Source organism: Ictidomys tridecemlineatus, chromosome 10 (genome assembly GCF_052094955.1).
Source record: "Ictidomys tridecemlineatus isolate mIctTri1 chromosome 10, mIctTri1.hap1, whole genome shotgun sequence".
Lineage (NCBI taxonomy): Eukaryota > Metazoa > Chordata > Mammalia > Rodentia > Sciuridae > Ictidomys > Ictidomys tridecemlineatus.
In genome coordinates this window covers 60,860,944-60,882,226 of record NC_135486.1, presented here as the reverse complement: position 1 = coordinate 60,882,226, position 21,283 = coordinate 60,860,944, and the positions used below count along the sequence as shown (strand labels likewise).

The following is a 21,283-nucleotide window of genomic DNA, read 5'->3' as shown; positions in this document are numbered from 1 at the left end:
GGAGCCCCTGAGGTACTTCCGCAGTGAGGCCGACCCCTAGGGTTCAGAGGTCTTGCTCCCGCTGCCTTGACGCCACAGCGATAACAGCACAGAGCTCATCAGGCTTGGGCTGGCAGGACCCTTCATCCATGTCAGCTGGAATTGTAGTGGCCCCTGCAGTGGAGGGCTTGTATATAGCCCTGGTAGACGCTGTGGAGGACTGCTTCCTGTGCCAGCTGGGTGGGCCTGCCTGTACTCTGCTTCTCCTGTGAACCCTCCATGGGAGCATCCACCAGGAGGAGAGCTTTGTCCCAGCCTGCGGTGGGAGAGGAGCGAGTACTCACCAGACCTTCAGGGTCTTGGAGTCAGAAGAGGGGCATGGGCAGCTCATTCTCCTGTGATGTGAGGTCACTGAAGCCTGAATTCCTGGCTTGCCTTTGCTTCTCCAGGTGTGAGTCCTGCAGCTTTGCTTACCTGGTTTGTAGGTGTGCTCCCCCGTGGTAAATGTTTCAAATAACACACCCTAGAAATGCAGAGAGAGCTTCCTGTGATCCTCATGCTCTGAGGGAAGAACCATCAATTAGCTTTTCTTTTCTTTTGTCTGGGGCTCCCAGACGTCCCTTCCATAAGGACAGGCTTTCATACTCAGGTGGAGATGTGTGTGGGCTGCCCTCTTGTCCTTGTTATGGTGGAACCGGGCACCGTGGCTATCTGTCAGGTCGCGGTAGTTATGGGGTCTCGCAGGCCAGAAGGGACCGGGTCAAACAGGTTGGCCCTGCTTGGTTGACAGGGCTTGGATTAGAATCCCAGGGCCAGGATCGAGAACCTGGGCTGCTCTTTGTGGGCTGTAGATGTGCCCTTCCTGAGGTCTATGTGGGGACCCACCTTCCCCAGCTTCTGACACCCCACTGCTCCTAAACATATCATGCAGCCCCTGGAATGAGGTGCAGTCCGCCTGTCTCTTCCTTCTGTTGAGATAAAGGAGTAAATAGTTCAGGCCCTGAAGCCTTCACAGAGGCTGCGGACTCCATCTTCTGCGGCGCGGCTACTGGATCAGAGCGGTAGTGGCTCTGGGACCTGGTTATGAGCCTGAGGGCTGTGTGCAGCACTGAGGCTGACCCCCAGGTGCTTTGGTGGCCATGTGGTGCGGGGAGTCAGCCTCCCTCTCCTGTTCACACTGGGGCTTGGGGATTTGGTGGGACCTGCTGTGAGCCTGAAGTATGGTCTCTGTGAACTTACTGCCACAGTCGGAGACACCTGCTGGCTCTGCTGCCTGCACTGAGAAGTGTTGTCAGCTGTGCGTCTCCAGGAAGAGCCCGCCCAGGAGATGCCTCTCCCTGGTTCCCTGGTTCCCCCAAACAAACGGTGCTTCTGACTGGCCAGGCCACGGCTGTTCACAGCATGCTGTCCTGTCCCCTCATTAGGACTGAGTCCACAGAACCTCACTGCCCAGCAAGGAAACCCAGGAACTAACTACCAAAGAAAACGTTTGCCCTTACTGAAGCTCATGAAATGACTTGTTTCATGTTTCACAAAACCTTAAAACAGTGTTATTAACGTTCAGGATGTATTTCTTGAGTTTTATTTCTTGAGTCTCTAAACTTAAGGATTGTGTGGGTAGGGCCTGTTTCTCCTAGCTGAGTCCCCTCCAGAGAGCTTTGGGTTTCACTCTTTCTTACTGCCCTTGTGACCCCCAATTTTTGTTCTTACTGTGCAGTATATTATGTGGCCATGATGGAATTAACTAGACTTTTAAAGACACTTTTTGGCCTGTTTTATAAAGTAAAAGAATATGCTCAGCAGGCACTAAGGCAGGGTAGCCAGTGTGGCAACTGGATTTAAAGCTCCCTCAGCTCGTGTGCAAGTGTTTATGGTGAGGCCCAGCATGGGACCTGGACACAGGACAGGCTGTGTCCAGCAGGGACACGGAGCAGCCTGGCATTGCAGCATGTGCCCACAAAGCTCTGGACAGCAGGTGAGTGCCTGTCAGTATAGCCTGGTGCTGGCTTGGGCAGAGGTGGGGAGCCTGCCTTCCCCCATCTCCCCACCACCCAAGGGGTTCTGTGTGTCGGGCACTAACAGGCAGGCAGCCTGAGCCTCTGCCCTGCTCTCCACAAACACACTGAACAAGGTGTTGCTTCACCTGTCCTGTTACACAGGTGAAGGGAATCTGCATTTCCACTCTAGGGGAAGAGAGAAGAATGTCTTTTTTTTTTTTTTTTTTTTTAAAGAGAGAGTGAGAGAGGAGAGAGAGAGAGAGAAAGAGAGAATTTTTAATATTTATTTTTTAGTTCTCGGCGGACACAACATCTTTGTTGGTATGTGGTGCTGAGGATCGAACCCGGGCCGCACGCATGCTAGGCAAGCACACTACCGCTTGAGCCACATCCCCAGCCCCGAGAGAAGAATGTCTTTGCCTCCTACAGTTTCCACTGACTTTTTTATACACATTTGAAATGCCACGTTTTACTTAAAGATCTAGCAAACATTTTTAAAACTAGATTTAAGCGAGTCACCCACTGGGTCTCATCAGGTCCTCTTAGATGGCACAGTGAGCAGTATGTGTGCGGCTTCACCCATGGGGTTTGGACTGGAATTCTCCAGTGTTTGGGTCAGCAGTTTCACTGGCCATAGAAAACTCTGGTGAATGATGCTTCCTCCTCACTCCTCCAGGCCGTTTGTCATGCTGTGTCACCAGGCAGGGACCTGGCAGGGAAATTGTATGCATCTGGGCTTAGAGATTTAGAAGTTGAACCTGATGCTCTTCGCAGTTGAATATGCTCTGTAGGTGCCAAATAAACTCCAGGGCACCATCCTTGTGTAAGAGTGATTGCCTGGGGTGGTTCTGTCCTACCTAGGTGTTGCCAGCCTGGACGCTGGCCTCCCCAGAGTGCCTGGCATGTGGGTATGCTTCAGGAGTTCACAAGAGAGGCAGCTGTAGCCTAAGGCTCACTGGTATGTGTCAGTAAGCGTGGTTTCTGCCCTGGTCCATCAATGGCAAAGCCCTGAGGAAGGGCTTCTGCAGGGGCGGTGAAACCCATGGTGACTGCTAGGCTGTGGCAGGTGTTTGGAGTGAGGTACGGGTTTGGCAGAAGGACCCTCTAAAATGAGGGCACCCAGGTTCACGATAACTACGATGTGGCATCTGCCAGGTGTCTATCAGCAGATGACTGGTCAAGAAAGTGTGGCGTGTACACTGGAGTGGTATTCGTCCCTAAAGAACAAGATCCTGTTGTTTTTGGCAAATGGGTGGGCCTCGGGGAAATGATGTTATGTGAAATAAGCCAGACTCAGGAGGACAAATGCCACCTTCTCCCCATAAGTGGAAGGTAGACATCGTCAACCTGCAGGTAGACCAGTGACTGCTAAAGGCTGGGGAAGCACAGGGGTCGGGGGATGGGTTTGGTCAGTTCATGCTGTACTGGAAAGTACCACACCGACCTCCCTTGATGTGTCCAATTAGTACATGTTAATAAAAGGGTGGGTTCTTAGAATGTTACTGCTCTGGGGTTCCTTCTCTCTGCCAAACTTGTGATTTCTCAGATTACAAACTTTTGGGTCTTCGGCTGTCGGTCTGGTGGAGTTCTGTGTTGTGGGATACATTTAAAGGCCAGCATCTGGCCACTTAGTTCAGAGATACTGCCACCAAGAAGACGGCCCTGTGCCATGTCGCAGGAGCCTGCACTGATACCGAGCCTGGAGCAGCAGGGCCTCGGCAGACCTGTCCCTCCTAGTACTCTGGCTCCCTCTTGGAGTTGAAGAGTTTAAACTATAAAATTTCTTCAGTGTCTTGAGCTATAATATACAGCTCTCAGGATTTTAAAAGGGAGCTACGTGAAGATGAAGAGTAGAGCCCACCCAGTCTGGATTTTAAAGTCGGAGGTGAGCATGGCCTTCCGGGTCCTCCTTCCTGGGCCCTCTGACGCAGCCCGTCCTGCTCTCTCTGAGCGAGGTCAAGGAGCCCTGAGCTTCCGGGGCGGGTCTCCTTCTGGACCTCCTGCATGGAGAGAGGGTGCCCTGTGTGCGTGTGTGCACGTTGCTTCATGTCCTGCCCCTTATATTGTGTTTGCTTCCTTGGCCGCAGCTTCTGAGGAAGAGACACATCGGGAACGACATTGTCACCATCGTCTTCCAGGAGCCAGGGGCACTTCCCTTTACCCCCAGAAGCATCCGTTCCCACTTCCAGCACGTCTTTGTCATAGTGAGAGTGCACAACCCGTGCACCGAGGGCGTGTGCTACAGGTGAGCCCAAGCCAGTGCCCACCCCGCGGCCTTCCAATCACTCTCTCCTGTCCCATGGTTTTCTAGTCCTGCTTCTCAGTTAATCATTCAGCTTCTTTCTATAAGAAGTAATTGCCTCCTTCCCATCTGCCTCCATGTCTGAAGCAAAAGTGGGGTTGGGGTGTGGCTCAGTGGTGAGCGCTCACCCACCATGTGCAGGGTGCTGGCCCCATCCCAGCATGCACATGCGTGTACATGTACACACAGGCAAACCACCGAGCAGGTCAGAGAGGTGGACTGCGCACTTTGTTTGCCCCGCTGGACCCACCCTGAAATGGCGCCAGCCTCTAAGTTAGACCATATGGCCATGGAAGTCTTCCTCCTGTTGGAGAGGAAAGCCCAGTGGCCCTACACCACTGTTTGTCAGAGGTCCTGGGGACACTTCTCAGGCAAGCTGCTAAGACCAGGCCTCTAGCAAGCAGTGGTGACCTGTGTGGCCCCTGATGTCCTGAGGCCATGCTGATAAGGACTACTTTTAGTCTACCCCGAGTCTGGAGCTGTCCCGCTGAAGCTGGATGGCCAGCCACATGGGTGATGAGGGGCCTTTGTTCCAGGATGGCTTCCACTACTGCTCACTTTGGCCTCACTGGCTTTGTCTGACCTTATCTGAAAGTTGAGGGCGTGTGCCAGCTCCAGAATGTGGCTATAAGAATGGGTATCTTAAACTGAGCAAAACACCCATGGGGTTCTTGGCATTCGCCCAGGCTCGCTTTCCTGTACATTCTTCAAGCGGTCATTGCCAACCCAGCTGGCCACAGATGTGTACCATGTAGAAGGGGCCTGTGGGGACAGCAGACCACGCCTGGAAGGCAGAGAAGACCAGTCTGTCGGCTCACACCTGCCCAGCCAGCACATCTGAAAGGAGCATCTGAAAACCATAGTTCTTAGCTCAGTCTGGCTCTAAGGCACAGGTTCCATAGTGACAGGAGTCGCCTTCTCCTGTAGCAGGAGGGTTCTGTCTTCTGTTCCCATAGCAGTCTCACACCCTGGGCTTAGGACTGTTGGCCTAAGTGCTCAGGAGTACTTTAAGAAAAGGATGTCATTAGAAATATAATGTATTGTCAGGTGCAGTGGCACACACCTGTAATCCAACAACTTAGGAGGCTGAGGAAGGAGGATCGAAAGTTCAAACCAAGCCTCACCAAAAGCAAGGTGCTTAGCACTCAGTGAGGCCATATCTCTAAATGAAATACAAAATAGGGCTAGGGATGTGGCTCAGTGGTCGAGGGCCCCTGAGTTAAATCCCTGGTACCCCCCCCCACCCCAAAACAGTGTCTCTCTTGTACATATGATATGCTTAAAAGAGAGAATATTGGTGCAAACATGGCACATTGGCCTTTTGCCTGGGATTGCACCCAGGGAACCGTTAAGTATAATCTGGAATTTTTCAGAATGGTCTGGAAACTTAGGCCTGCAGCTGTTTATTGGCTTATTTTAGAGTCAAATCAATATTTTATCTTTTTGCTTATCTCAAAAGATGGTTCATTTGCACAAAAGTTCTTAGGAAAGATAAGGAAAATCCATTTTTTTCTTATAAACTTTCTGGTTTTAATTAAATTACTAGAATAATTTCAGTTATTTGAAACCCAGCACACTGAGTCATCTTTCTGTGGCAGAAGATAGTTTTGCACAATCTGTGGGACACAGTCACTGATTTAAACAGCACGCTGTGACCACGAAGGTGATGTTTGCTGATGAGGTTAGACATATAGTCAACAGAGTGCCTCCATTTTCTAAATCACCTCCTCAGCTTTATTGGTGGACCAGAACCTATAGCCAGTGGGTGTGTTTGCAAGGTAGGCTTTGGCACAATCAGAACCTAGATGTGGAGCTTCAGCTCATCAGTGTTGTTTTCCTTTCTTCTTCAGTGTTGGTGTTTCCAGATCCAAGGACGTGCCACCATTTGGTCCCCCAATTCCCAAGGGTGTAACTTTTCCAAAGTCGGCAGTATTCCGGGACTTCCTTTTAGCCAAAGTAATCAATGCAGAAAATGCAGCCCATAAATCAGAAAAATTTCGAGCAATGGCCACTCGAACAAGGCAAGAGTACTTGAAAGACCTGGCGGAGAACTTCGTCACCACAGCCACAGTGGACACCTCTGCCAAGTTCAGCTTCATTACCCTGGGTGCAAAGAAGAAGGAGAAAGTGAAGCCCAGGAAGGATGCCCACTTATACAGCATTGGAGCCATCATGTGGCACGTGGTAGCCAGGGACTTTGGCCAGTCCGCGGACATCGAATGTCTCCTTGGGATTTCCAATGAGTTCATAATGCTGATTGAAAAGGACTCCAAGAATGTGGTGTTTAACTGTTCCTGCAGGGATGTTATCGGGTGGACGTCTGGACTGATGAGTATCAAAGTGTTTTATGAGAGAGGAGAATGCATCCTCTTGTCCGCAGTGGACAGCTGTGCTGAGGACATCCGGGAAATCGTGCAGCGGCTAGTGGTGAGTACACACGTTGTGTTTCCCATCCAAATCCTAACAGGCTACACCAGGGAAATCACACCAGGGCTTCAGCCCTTAGGGAACAGCTCCTCCTAACCGACATGGCTTAGTTTTAAATGTTGGTTCTCCTGGGAGTTACGGAGCTCCAAACATGGAGGAGCACCAGTCCAAAATGATCAGGAACGTTAAACCAGTGTTCAAAGGAGAAACGGGGTCCTGTTCTTGTGGTGTTTGAGGGAGACTCCCATGGGTGGTGTAACATTGCACACCTGGTCAGTGAGTAATGGGCATGAAATTGCTGTTCACAGCCAAGTGAGTCTCTGCAGCTTCAACCCTGCATATGTTTACACAGCAGATATTTTTGTTTAAATATCTTATATAGATTAAATATATTACTTGTCATTCAGCCACAGTTTGTTGAGGAGTTTTTATAAAATTAGACATTAAATTAAAAGAACCCCATGAACAAGAAATGTCTTGAGATGTTTTGTAGATATGATTTTTAATACAAAGCACCTAAGTCATGTTCACGGTGTTTGAACAGTTGTGTGTTTCTGCTCTCAATTTTAACAAAGTGAGATCCAGATTTTAGCTTGCATATACACAATAAAGTGAATAAACCCAACCGTTCTGCTTTAACCATAGACTGTCTCATGTAGATTTTCCTGTAAAAGAATGTGTTATATTTTAATTTGAAAAGTTAGTTAGCAATGAATCATGAGAAAAGGAAAATTTTCCATTTCTTCTCACCACCAAATACACGTCTCCCTTTTGTTGTGGAGCTCTGTATAAGCAAGAGTGAGGTCATTTTGGTGTCTGGGAGCTTTAGAGAGATGGTGTGTCCCTGTGCAGACACTTCTCAGGGAGGGCCTAGGTGCCTGGTCAGGTGTGTGTGGACCAGATGGAGCATGGGGATGCTCAACTGATCACCCTATGTGCCCACAGGACTGGCTCTTGAGCCGCACTGGGGGGTCTCAGCTGGGATCTTGGTAATTGCAAATACTTTTTTTGCGGGGGGAGTATACCAGGGATTGAACCCAAGGCACTTGGCCACTGAGCCCCATCCCCAGGCCTTTTTGTATTTAGAGACGGGATCTCACTGAGTTGCTTAGCACCTCGCCATAGCTGAGGCTGGCTTTGAACCTATGACCTTCCTGTCTCAGCCTTCTGAGCTGCTGGGATTACAGGCTTGGCCACCGCATCTAGCAGTATTTCTTTTACCATCATTATCTGTGTAGGCATAATCTGTGCTCCTAGAAGTACAGCACCAATGCCATGTCCCCAGTCACCAGAGGCCCTTCCATAGGTCCGTGTCCTCCAGTTCCCTGGACCTGCCTTGCCATTTCCTGGATGTCACCAGACTCCTAGAGTCACTAAGATACCGAAGGTCAGAGATTTGTTTGAGGATGACCTGGAACATTAGAACCACTGAAAGGCCACAAGTGTGAGGTGGGGACGGAGTGGCAATGACAGTAATGGGGGGGGGGGGCCTGGGAATGACAGCCCATGTGTCAGGTGGTAAACCCAGCAGTCATCGCTCAGCAGCAGGCATGTTCACAGGTGCCTGTTAGGCAGCCAAGACACAGGACAAGAAGGGGAGCTGACGCCCGAGGCACAGGCAGGCTGGCCTGTGGGTGTGCCACCCATGAGTCCCACAGGGCTGGCTCTCAGGAGACCCCTTGGTTGGTGTGCAGAGCTCTACTGTGGCTTTCTTGGGATTCTTGATAATTTTTGAGGAGGCAGCTTGTGTTTTTATTTTGGGCCACAAATTATGTAGCCATCCTGGGTATGTGGCGAGGCAGCCACTGTCCTCATGTGGTCACTGCGTCCAGGTAAGTAGTGTATGAGGAACTCAAGATGCATGGAGAGCACGGTCCTTGAGACTTTAGGATGTTCAGAAGCAAGAAACAGAAGATGAAGGACAAAAAGTGAAAGTCGGGGAGGTGGCAGGGGCTTGTGATGGGGAGACAGGAGCCCCAGGACTTGGGCAAGTTGGGCCGAGCCCTCTTCAGCTGACAGCTGCATCAGCGTCCCAGAGAAAGCAGGGCACATTGCAGATGGTACCTCTTGGTCAGGTTGCCCAGAACACAATGGAAAAGAAAGAAAGGAAAACTTTATTGAGGTTGCATGTGCAGCACAAGTGCTTTGTCAACAGTTTTAAATTAGTTTAGTTCACAACCTTGAAAACCTCAGTCTTTCAAAACTTGCCCTAACACCAGCTAGCAATCCCATTCCCAATTTTTTTTTTTCTTTTTTTTTTTTTTTTTTGGTGCTGGAGATTGAACACAGGGCCTTGTGTGTGTGAGGCAAGCACTCTGCCAACTGAGCTATATCCCCAGCTCCCATTCCCAATTATTTTACGTCCCAAATACCACACCTTCTGGGAGAAGCTGATGGGCAGTGTTTGGTAACCATGGAAACAGACACAGGGCTGGTAGCAGAGGCAGCCTAGTCCCACAGCTAGAGCAACAGTCCTGAGTCTCATTGAGCAGGTGTTGCTCAGAGCCTGTCCTGGAAAGGGAGCATTCATCACACTGGGGCTTCCACAGCCCTGGCCAGAGCTGGGTCGTGACACCTCCCAACTTGAAAAGGCCCACAACAAAGTGATGTCCCAGTCATCAGAGGGCATTCAATGAGCCTCGGTCTGCCTTCTGTGGCCTGCCATGCTTTCTTCAGTGCTTCTGAGGGCCACAGTGACTCATTGCTGGCACTTACTGCCCAGTGGGACAATGCCACTTCACTCCCTGATTCCTTTTTGTGGACTCTGTAGGCTGCCACTCCTCAGGAAGGATGTGTACTGGAACCCTTCTTGGTGCTGCCCCTCGCCCCCAGGCCTGTCTGTAGGCACAGATGGTCCCACTGCTGTGCCATCCTGCACAGTGCCCATGTTGACAGATGGCCAGGAGTCTGGCTAGTGCACCCCATGGTTGATCTGAGGGCCCTCACCACTCAGCCCAGCACCAGCAGACGCTCCGAGGAGAGGGCCTGGGAGGTGACTCAGGATGTCCACAGGCCATCCATGGCCCTCCTGGTCCAGGGCAGTCACCAAGCCTGGGCTCATGAGTGCTTTGGGCCACATTTTTGTAGTTGAATGAGGTTGACGAACTGGTTTCAGGGCTTGATGGTTGAGGCTCATGGTCTCACTGTTGCCATAATCTATCTAGAACAGTGGAAATCTGTGCTTCGGAGCCCAGTCAGTTGGCACAGAGGCACCAAGGGCGTTGCCAGGCCTGTGCTGAGCTTGCCTGCCATAGTCAGTGGCATCTGTAGACTTGGCCCTTGAAGAACGGGACCTCGCTGTGCTGGTGTTGCTTCCTTTGAGGTTATTCTCAGGGCTAGTTGTGCTGACTTTGAGGGCAGGACAGGAGGGTGGTGCTCTCCAGCCCCGAGTCCCTGCCTGCTGAGGGGGCAGCCCACTGTCCACCTGGGGATTGTGTCAGACAGAGTCCACCTAACAGAGCTCTTCCCTGCAGATAGTGACACGAGGCTGCGAGACTGTGGAGATGACCCTGAGGAGGAACGGGCTGGGCCAGCTTGGCTTCCACGTGAACTTTGAAGGAATCGTGGCTGATGTGGAGCCTTTCGGCTTCGCCTGGAAGGCTGGCCTGCGCCAAGGGAGTCGCCTGGTGGAAATCTGTAAAGTGGCCGTAGCCACTCTGACCCATGAGCAGATGATCGACCTGCTCCGGACTTCCGTGACTGTGAAGGTGGTCATCATCCAGCCACATGATGATGGCTCACCCCGCAGGTAAGGCCCAGCAGGCCAGGCAGTGCCCATGTCTGTTGAGCTCTTCACGGGTCCTGTGCAGGTCCCCTAAAGCGTAGTTGGGTTTCTCTGTGGATGGAGTTGGGATTCTGCCACTAGAGCAGCACAGGAGGTCCTTGCTGGGTTCTGAAGGAGAAGTTATGACTTTCTAAGCAGCCTGACGGGACCCTGGCAGCATATAGACCCAGGGAAGGGCACTGGCCAGAAGGCCTGGTCCACATGGCCTACTTTGTGAGGAGACCCTTCCAACTGGCACTACCACCAGCAGGCCACTCAGTTCTACACAGCTAGCGGCTTTCTATGGCATGACATCCTCGATAATAACAAAGACACCCGTGACCACTACTGTGTGTTTGGGGGACTACATCTCCACTTGTGCCCTATGGCCACTACCAATCGTGCATATGGCAGCCGCAGAGGTATTCCGCTGGTCCAGGGGTTCTCATAGCCATGTGGAACACAGGAGAAAAGTGATGGGCTGGGAGCCAGAGGTACACAGTGGAAGGAGGGAGAGGAGGGGACTGAGGAGGAGAGGAGGGGAGGGGTGGGGAGGGGACTGAGGAGGGGGGCAGAGGAGAGGATGGAGGAGGAGAGGAGAAGATTGAGGAGCAGAGGAGGAGAGGAGTGGGAACATGGCGCCCATCCTGGGCAGGTGGCAGTGGCTAGTGGTGGGTGTGGCAGCTCCAGCGCAGTCTTCATCCTGGCCAAGGTAGAGGCCTCTGGGCTTCCTGGGATCTCTGACCTTGGAGATTGAGGGGCTCAGGACCCAGGTCCTCGCCCAGGAGCCTTGAGTGGTACTCATGAGTTGAGCCTGCTGTCTGTGGGATGAGGCTGTGTGACCCTCGCTTGCTGTGATTGCACAGAGTTCTTGTGAAGTGACATCCTAAGGCAGTTAGGGCCTTTTAGCATAATCAACACACTACATTTTAGTTGAGAAAAAGAAAGTTTTAGGATACCCATCATACATTTCCCCAAAGAGTAGGACCCCGTGCTCCCTGGACTGATTGGCAGAGGTCAGCGGTCTCCTCCCCACCTCTTCCTGAGCTTCAATCATGCTGCCCAGGGCATGCGCTCTTCAAGGCTGCAGGTGCCCTGCCGAGCTTGGAGTACACCTGCACTTTTTCCGTTCAGTTGGCCCCATGTGCCCTATGCCATGCCGTGGTGGTCTGCAGCAAGCAGACCAGTCTGCCTACCTCACCTGTGTTTACTGTGTAGGGTCTGCGCAGTCTGCTTCTGTCCACCCTACCACTGGCTCCCACTGACTGCCAGTGACTCTGGCCTAGCATATTGTTGAATTGCAGATTGGGCCAGCTGAGGCCCCCAGGAACCCCAGTGCCACACCAGGGAGACAGCAGGCTACTGCTTGCTGCCTCACCTGGTCCTACCCTCCAAGGGTGCCTGACCACACTTGGGGTGTGAGCGCTCAGAAAGTGAAGAGAAGAAGCTAATTCATTGAGAATGAAACTTGGAAGTAGCAAAGGGAAAATCTTTTAGGACTTAGAAACTAAAATAATATGTAAGCAAAAAATCTTTTAGAGTAAATTTTACATCTGTTATTAGAAAATTTTCTGCATGGTGAGATGTATCTTCCCTGGTGGAAGTATAAGTTATGACCTGGTGAGATATTCGGTCCTGGAGCCTATTGCTGCAGAATGGAACAAAACCACTTTCATGATTTGTCTTTGGATTAAAAAGTAACAGTTCTTGCCAATTTATAAGATTTTGATCTGTTGTTGCTCAGTAAGAAAATTTTCAAGCTTTTAAGAGATCTCATTAATAAAAATGGTCATTTATTTGGCATTTGCAACATATAATTTAGAAGAAAAGAATTTCTTAAGAAATACTGAATTGTTTTTCAGCTAAAACAAATAAACAAAAAGTATCATTCAAAGCTCTAGCTGTCATGTGTTTTCCCAAGAGTACGTCTTTCCTCCAAGAAGACCCCTTACCCACTTGGTCTGCACATGATAATTCTTTTTGTTTTAATGCAAATTCTCTTATGGAAAATAGCCAAGGTTTTTCTTTAATGATTTTGCTGTTTCCTAAAAGTCTCATGAAAGTCGTTGCCTGAGTGCAGACCTCCTCCCTTTAGTCTGGAATTACTGTGCTCTGGATACCACCTGTAGTCAGAAGCCTAGGCTAGCCTGTTGCCTGGCATTCAACGTCACCCACCTATGAGAGGGGAAGCTGTTGGCCCAGCCAGTGGCCTTCACTGCCTTCAGTCAGGATCGCAAGTCCCTGTGCATCTGAATCTGAGAATCTTCAGGTGTGGACTTTTGCTCATTTGGGGCTCGTTCTCTGCCTGCCATCATCTGGTGCTTGATGACGCTGCTGTGCTCTGTGTGGCATCCACTGTGGGTTAGGTGGCTGCAGAGTGAGAGCCACCATTCCTTGGGCCCCCTGCCCAGTGCCACTGCCGCGCTATCAAGCTTGTGCAGTACGTGGAGAAGAGAGCAGCTTCACCCATTTCACCTGGAAAATCACAACACGGACCTTTTAGAAGCACCTTCCCTTGGCTCTGTCACCTTGAGGTAAACTCAAGGGCCAGGCTTTAAGACCCACTTGGTGCGTGGCATGGAAATTACCTCCCTGTCCTCTATTTCTCAGGTTGGCTCTTAATGTTTGTTGGGGAGGAAAAAAAAAGCATTTAAATTGATGGGGATATGTGCGTGTGCACAAAAATAATTTTTCCTATTAAGCTGTTCTTACTGTTACTGCCCAGAGAACTACAGAAATGGCCAAGTTTTTAATGCAAGGTATATTAATAAACATCATGAAATATGCTTCAGTTCCTGATATCTCTTACAGGAATCAGTAAGAGTAATTGACCTGGAGCCCATTTGCTATGTCAGCAGAAAGAGAACCCTCTGGCTTTAGGCTGTCCCCAGGTCAGAGATGCCTGGTTATGGCTTGGAAGCAGCTGAATTAAATGGAGTCTTTCTTAGGAAAAGCATTTGTTGAATCAGAAGCTACTTGCATTTTGAAGTTCCCTTTTCAGCTCAGGATGAGGATAATCTACTTGAAAGAAAGACAGAGCCATCTTTAGCTTTCCTCAGGGAATTCCAGGGAGTGGGGGCAGCGAGGACTGCTCTGGGAATGCTTCTTTAAGAGGTTGCCTGCTGGGGATTGGTGAATAAACCCACTGACATGGGGATTGAAGGACTGGCAGCACTTGGGGACAGCACCCTTCCCATGGAAGCGAGGCTTTGCAGGCAGAGGGCCTCTGCACAAATGGGCGGAAGAGTCGCACTTTCCCAGACACTCCCTTAGGACTTGTCTTGTTTTTTGGAGGGATGGTCCACAGTCCTTGGTGTGGCCCAGCCTGTGTCCCTCAGAGCTAAATGGCATTTTCTCCATTAAAAGGTTCTGGCTGACTGGAGTAGCAGCTCCTCAGAATTATGCATGAGTTACTACACGCTGCCAGTAGATCCAGCAAGTACATCCAGTAATGCAAGTAGAATCCTCGCTGTGAGATCTGTTTCACAGGATTTTTCATGCTTCATTGATGTATCACCCAGACGTATTTTTTTTTATAGTGCAGAGCGTGGAAGTCTCCGTGGGTCATCATGAGTCTAAGTCACTGTTCTCATCATTCTGTAAGGTTGGCAGTTAGGTTCTCATCTTCTACTTTGCCACCGTTCAGTCCCTGAAATGCGCAGAGGATGGGTTGAGGAAAAGGGAGGATGACCCAGTCCCGTGGGCTAGGCAGCACTGTGAGTGCATGGGTTCCGTCACAGGGAGGTTTGGATCAGAACGCTTATTTATATAGAAACTGCGCTGTGTCTGGTACTGTCTCATGGACTCTCCAGTGATTAGCTTATTGTGGAAACAAGACAGAACTTGGAAGCTGCAAAAGCAGCTGAGTCCACTCATCCATCGTCTGATCCTCCACCCAAGCTCCACAGTGTGAGGTTCTGCTTGTTTTCTCCTCCAGGTAGGAGCATGGGACACAGAACCAAGCTGGACTGCCCTTGCTCGCTCACTGGCCCTCAGAAGGTGGGTGCCAGGAACCGTGCCAGTCACTAGGCCATGAGAGGGACAGTGTTTCCCCGTGTCGTGGACTCGCAGTCTGGAGGACAGTGCTTCCTATTCATGTTTTAGCTACTTAGAAATGGCTTGCTTGCACTCGAGCGAGAATTTGTTACTTAGCAAGGCTCTCAAGCCAGCACAGAGGACGCCTTCACCTGCTCATCTAGTCCCTGCTCTTTGGTGCCCTCGCCCATTGGCACTTTGCACTTGGACTTTGCTGAAGGACTCGGGGGGCTGGCAGCATAAGGCCTGAGTGCTCTGTTGGCCAGACAGTTGCCCCAGGCTGGCCAGGCCGCACCTGGCTTCAATGGTGGACAACGTCGGTTGCTCCATCTCGGGTGTGTCAAAAGCTGGGCAACAAGTAGCTATTGGGCACCTTCTCTGTATAATCTCTAGGTATTAGAATATGATGGGACATTATTCCTGCTCAAGCTTTCAGAGAACAAGGAGAGGAAGCGGCTGGTTTCACAATGAACTTTCTGAGCCTAACCCTGGGCTGCGATAGGTCCTGGGGCACCAAGGTCACCCCTGTGCATCCAAGCGAGGGGAGACAGAAGGCTGTGACTCAGCACCAGAGGCCTCACTGCCTGTGTCGTGAGGACACTCCCTGTCAGCTGAAGGCCTCTTCCTGAGGACTGGCTCCAGTGGGTTTGTGGTCTGTGCCTCCTCTACATAGTGTCCAAGTCTGAACTTGAGGAAGGTGTGGAAATGGTCGTTCATGTTTCCTTAGTACCCAGTCCACGTCTAACACCACCTTCCCCTTCACAGTGATGTTACTATGTACCAGAGAGCGTTGTGGCTCTAGTGAAGGAGCATCAGTTCCCTCTGTGGTCTTGTTGGGTGATTGGAAAGAGTGTTGAGCTGTTAGGCTGTTAGCACAACAGACACTAAAATGATCAGACATCCCTGAGGACTTTAATTCCTGGGCTACAGAGTATATGGTATTAAAGGAAGCAGGTCCTTTAGTTGACGGGAATCTGCATTGTTTACAGAAATTCCTTTAGTACCTAGTGGACAAAAAGCACAATGTGGGCATACTACCCGCTGCACCTAGTGGGAGCGCAGCAGAACATGGTCGCTGTACCTGCTGCACCTAGTGGGAACACAAAGAAAATGGGACATCCCTGAAAATTTGCGGTTTCCTATTGGTGCCCTGTTTTTGTAAAAGTGAAAGCGGTGTTGTCTGTTTGTAAGGAACTTCCTCACCTCGCTCTGCAGCCTTCCAAGCTGCAGGCTGATTTCCAGCGCAAGCTGCCTCTCTCCAGTGGAGGATAGCCTGACCTTGAGGCTCCTCAGGGAGCACAGGGAACAAGGTGCAGCCCAGCTGTCTGCAGCACCATGAGCCCCACAGAAGCCCCAAGGCTGAAGCCAGGCTTCAGAGCCCTCCAGATCCACCAGGCCCACTCCTCTCTCAGGTGTCTGAATGCTGATGGCAACGGAGGTTCCTCTGGGACACTAGGGATGCTAGTTGAAAGGAATGGGCCCATGTAGCTGCCATCACGGGGACCCTCCTGGTGTCCCTGAAGTTCCAGCCTGCAGACACAGGGGTGTTGTGCATTGTGCAAGAATGGACACCACCTCTCAGCTGGTCTGCCCAGAAGAAAGGAAGTGGGGCCTCTGGGGACCAAGCAGAGGAGAAACCTGGGAGAGTGCAGGAGTCCATGGGGGCGTGTCCCCAGTGCAGCACAGAGCCATCTGAGTGGTGAGTTCAGAGAGACACATCGTGCCATTTTCAGAATACAGCTGTGAAAGGGAAGGTCCCCCGAGGGTCCCAGCCAGGGAGCTTCTTGTCATTCCTGCAGGGTTGGGCTGCCACAATTGGAGAGCATGCTGTCTAGAAGGGAGAGAGATCTGACTAGTGAGAGAGATCTGACTCAGAAACGACACAGGCTAGGCAAGAAATGTTAAAATAACATTCTAATCCTGAAGTAGAGTCTGTTGACACATACCTGGCATGGCAATCAGGTCCCCGACTCCATGTGCACACTTGTGGAACAAAGAGGGAATGGTGTGCTCATGTGGGAGTGACCCTGCACCCTGCCCGGGGTTCTGAGTTTGGGAAGCGCACCTGAGGAGCAGTGCGGCTCCGTAGATCCCCAGCCTGGTTACTCTGTCAAGGGGGAGCCCAGCGTGTGCTTCAGTGAACTCCGAGTTTAAGGTTGGAGTGTCATCTTGATGTCCCAGGTGCACAAGATTAGCAGCTCATTTTCTCAGAAGTATCTTTTTTTTGTCTTATGACCTTTGTGCTATCTGGGGCCTTTCCTACTTGGTCTGAGGTACTCGCTGCATGTCCTTCCACAGAAGCCCCAGAGGAGCAAGGCTGACCTGCCCTGGGTTCTGAGCAGAACCCGGGACAGGGTGGGCATGAGGGCAGGTGCCACAGCCACAGCCCTCCACAGGACCCTTTCTAATTCTCCCTCTGTCCCCCTGCCCAGTTCCCTACACATCAGTTGAGCTTTTCAACACATCACTAAGGAATTCTGCATACATAGGAGCAAAACTCAGCTTCAGGGGATCTAGTAACCTGAGCTGATGTCTGGCATCTTAGTCCTGAAAGTAAGGTCCAGTTCTAAAGTCACATTGTGACAGGGCACACAATAATATTGATTTTGATCCTAAGATAAAACCCTTTACAAACAGCAGATTTTCATTAGTATGCAAGTGCCAGTTTTCAGTATTCAGAAGCCCTCACATGGACAGCCTTCTATGGGAGGCTGGAAAGAAAGACTTTGCCTGGTTCCTTCTGGTGCATGGAACAGATTTCTGCCAGCTTGCTCGCCAGCCTGGTCCTGATGGCTCGGGTATGTGATGTCCTTCTCCAGTGCTCACGTCAGAGTGCCTCACAGAAGCCTGCGGTCTGGGCATGCAGTGAGCAGACAGCGTTAACTTAGCAGTCTGTCTCCCTTGCTGCTGCCTCCTGTGAAGCAACCCAAAGGGACATGAAGCCCGAACAAGTGCTGGAGGTGCACGTTGTCTTCTTGTCCCGTCTTGTTCCTCTCCTTCAGAAAACAGGCCCAGGACTTGGTGTCCGTGGGGTCAGTTACAGGTTCCTTGACATGCACTGCTCAGATAGTAGCAGCCTCAGGGACCCCAGCACTCAGGTCACCTGACCCTCCAGCTGCCCAGCGTCCCTGAGGGTGGAGGCAGAAGGAGGCTATCTGGGTGCTCCGTGTCCCTTGCTATAATATCCCATGTTTGTGATTTCCAGGTCAGTCACTGACCATGCAGAAGAATCAGTAGTCCCAGGGGATGTGGTGTCCAGTGTGAGTCTATGAGGAAAAGCCACAGCCTTGCCAGAATTTTGTAAAAAAAAATAAAGCCGTCTAGTGTAAATTCGGCCTTAATGAGTTTGCCCTGTAAGTAACTGTTGAGCTCAGTTCAGAGACTGTCAACTGGAGTGAATTTTGCTCTGGGGAAGGAAGTGGAGCAGGAGTGCTCTGGCAGAGCCCGCTGATGGGCAGAGAATGATGGCATTGCAGTTGGGGGCTCCAGCTGCTTAGCAGGATTCCGGAATCATCTTCCTCCTCCTCCTCCTCCTCCTCCTTGGCTCTCGGAGGACAGTAGTACCATTCCATTCCCCACCCGTGAGTCAAGACAGAGTCTGTTTTTTCTCTGTTCCAAGCACCAATTACCATTGATGTGACAGTCCACGGGGTGTCTTCATCCAATTAAGCACGTGACTTCCAAGACACCTGTGCCATCGCTCAGCTGTGGGGAGGACTTCCTGTGCCCGCCTTTCCTGCAGGGCTCCTGTCATCTTGAGCTCTCCTCTTGGACACGGAGGCTGAATCCTGTGGCATGTTTCCCAGTGGTTCTTCCTCCATCGTGGGCCCCTGGAGGCCTGGCACCCTGGTCTGCACATCCCCGCGCTGGGGTTTTCTGCAGTGCCTCCTACCAAGTCCCCCCACCCCCCTCTGTCTTTCCTGTTTCTTCTCTGCTTGCTGGATGCTGGACTGGTCTCTGGTTTTCTAATGTTTTCCCTCCTATTCTTTTTGGGACAGTTCTAGGTTTACCTTTCAATTGTCGTAATAGAATTATAGTTTTAGATTCAGCATCATGGTTTAAAATAGCAAGAGTTCTTATTCTCTGAGGACCTGGCTGTGGGCAAGTGTCACCATAGGGCTTGGGTGATGGCGTCTGCACGTCCCCTTGCTCATCTTGGGAGGAAGCATCCTGCGCAAGGCTGGAGGAAGGAGCTCTGAGGCTGGGCCCTTCTTTCTGGGACAGCCTGGCTCAGCCTTACTTTCCTCCCTGCTGCCTATGGTGCTCCAGGCCTGAAGGCTGCATCCTTCAGGAGTCCTGGCTACTCGGTTCTTGCCACAGAGGCTGGGGAGAGGCTGGCTGCCCGGGTGCCATTGGGAACTCAGGCCTGGAGCCAAACTTCCCTTTTGTGGCCTGCTTTCTAAGCAACCACAGGTCTTTAGCTCCCTCTTTTCATGGCCTTGGCTGTGCCTGATGCTCACCTCCTTTGTGTCTCAGGTCCTGCAGGGAAATGGCCTTGCATCTGGGTTTTCCACCTGCATGCCTGTGGCCTTGGGCTCTGCTAGACCTTGCTGTTCTTCCACTCCCCTTCCCAACTGACACTGTGTTTTAGTCTCTAGTATCTTCCTGTTCACTTCCAGTTCACAGTTGAGGTGGTTTGTCTCGTTCTTATTTTTTGTGACGAAGTCTGAAATGCTTTTACTGCATTGATGTTGGAGGCATGCTCTTTAAAGGAGCAGTTCCCTGCTCTCGCAGAGTTAAGGGTGAGTACTGACCTAGAGTGTCTAGGGAGAGGCACTGGCCTTAGATGCCTACAGCTTGGCCAGCATGGTGGATGGAGTATTTGCCTGGTGCCCAGATCTAAGACTGCCCTGTCTTCTTGTGCCCTGCCCCCTGCCCAGTTAGCTCTGCAGGCTGGCTGGGAGCAGCTTGATGATCTGTTTGCACTGTGCAGTTATTGGGAACCTTGGGGATGTCTGACTTGATCTTTCTTTCCAGGCTGAAGGGTCTTGAGTGACTGACGAGTCATTTGATCACATGGGTGGCTCTCTAGGAGGTGACCTGAGGGAGCCACAATTTTAGTTTCAGAGAGTGATGTGGTAACTAAGACCTCTGCCAGCATTGGCAGAAGGGCCACTCAAGCTTTCCTGGACTGTGATGGCTCTTTAAATTGTTTTTCATGTTTCTTAAGACTCTGTAGAAAAGCAATATGTGACTGGTTTCTGGTTACATAGCTATAGTTTCAAATATCTGTTCTGATTCTACAGATGAAGTATTTACAGTCCATTATAGTTTCTCACCATGGTCAATATTCTTGATTTCACGTATACACATTAGTAAATATCGACTCAAGCTGACCCTGGAAATCTGCAGACTCCCTAGAAAGGCAGGCTGCATGTGTATAGTGCCTGGCAGGAGCACCTGTCGGCTAGCCAGAGCCAAAGGCACAATGCTGAACCACACCGACAGTCCATCCTGGACTGTCAATAGGGCCACCATGAGCCAGAGGCAGGGCCTCTGCATGCAGTCACATGGTTTGTGTCCAAAAGGTGCCTTCCCCAGGGGCAAGTGAGCCCTGAAGTTCAGCTATTGTCTTCTGTCCGAGCCTGTGCCACCCAGGGTACCTGTGTAGGCACACACTTCTTTTTACATTCAATACTGTGGGTTGCTGAGCTTTGCACTGGTTTGGCAGAGTTGGCAAATCGCATGGGTGAGATTTGGGCAAAGTTGGGAATGGCAATTGCTAGGCAGGAGCCTCGAGGGGGACCAACCAGTTGGGAGAAGACAAGGGACTGAGCAAGGGACTGTGGGTAGGCCAGGCTATTAATTGGCAGATTCTTCTATAGCAGGAATATTTAATTTTGGATTTTCTGGTAGCCTTAGCAAAAGACTTAATATCACCAAAAATGTTACCATTTCAACATCCTGTAAACATTAAATAGTAGTAAGATTTTTTACTTTTTTTTTAATATTTACAGAGTATCTTCAGTCAGAAGTTAAATTTTCAATTTAAATACTTATTATTCAACTTAAATACTTATGTTGAGATTACATAATACTTACAGTTGAAAAGCATATTCATATTCCCAGGTTATTCCAAACATACTTCATAAAATGAATCCAAGCATCAATCTTAAGATATAAACTGATGAGAAAGAAACCCTTTCCTGTGCCCTGCTCCCTGTCTGGTGGCATAGGGTGCCTTGTGAACTGTTATGCAGTGTGACCCTGCAGGTTCTTGGGAAAGCCGGCGCTGGGTAGTGGCCATCAAGTGAGACCCCAGGACCATGAGTAGGCACTGAAGATTGCAGATGAGTCCCTTGTGGGTGTCATAGGATGAGGAATAGGGAAGGACAGAGGAGCCAGGCCTGGTCCCCAAGTGAGCTGACCATAGCCACTCTGCATCCCCCATGGGGCACCTGGGCAGAGGGAGTGTTTCTCCTACTTATGGGGCTCTAGAGCTCGGAGGCAAGCTGGGCTTAGTACATTGTGTTCATGCAGAGCTGCTCAGAGGGTTGGGCACAGGTGACGCGGTTGCACAAACAGAAAGTGGGCTCCACATGAGAGGATCCTGGACCTGGGGCTAGCCACAACCCCTCTGTGTGACTCTGAACAGGAGTGCAGTGTATCTGGCTTTGAGTTTCTTGAGTAGGCAGCACTGCTTTCCCCAAGGTGTTTAACTCTGAGCAACCCATCGTGTTGGAGAGGCCACAGTGCCAGGCCTGGATCCTTGCCCTTGGTCCCCAGGTTTGGGCAGCAGTTCCTTACCTACTTACAAGTTGAGAGTCTCTGCAGCCATGC

At 50.7% G+C, this 21,283-nt stretch overlaps 1 protein-coding gene across 5 annotated transcripts in view; it reads left to right on the top strand.

Annotated features, from left to right (window-relative positions):
• Window positions 1-21,283, top strand: part of Sipa1l2 (signal induced proliferation associated 1 like 2) — a 136,161-nt gene that overhangs the window by 84,690 nt on the left and 30,188 nt on the right. For all 5 annotated transcript variants that reach the window (XM_078023059.1, XM_078023055.1, XM_078023057.1 and 2 more), the window contains exons 7-9: window positions 4,064-4,221; window positions 6,129-6,705; window positions 10,179-10,453. In XM_078023059.1, coding sequence (XP_077879185.1) covers window positions 4,064-4,221; window positions 6,129-6,705; window positions 10,179-10,453 — 1,010 coding nt within the window. The remainder of the gene's footprint in view (window positions 1-4,063; window positions 4,222-6,128; window positions 6,706-10,178; window positions 10,454-21,283) is intronic.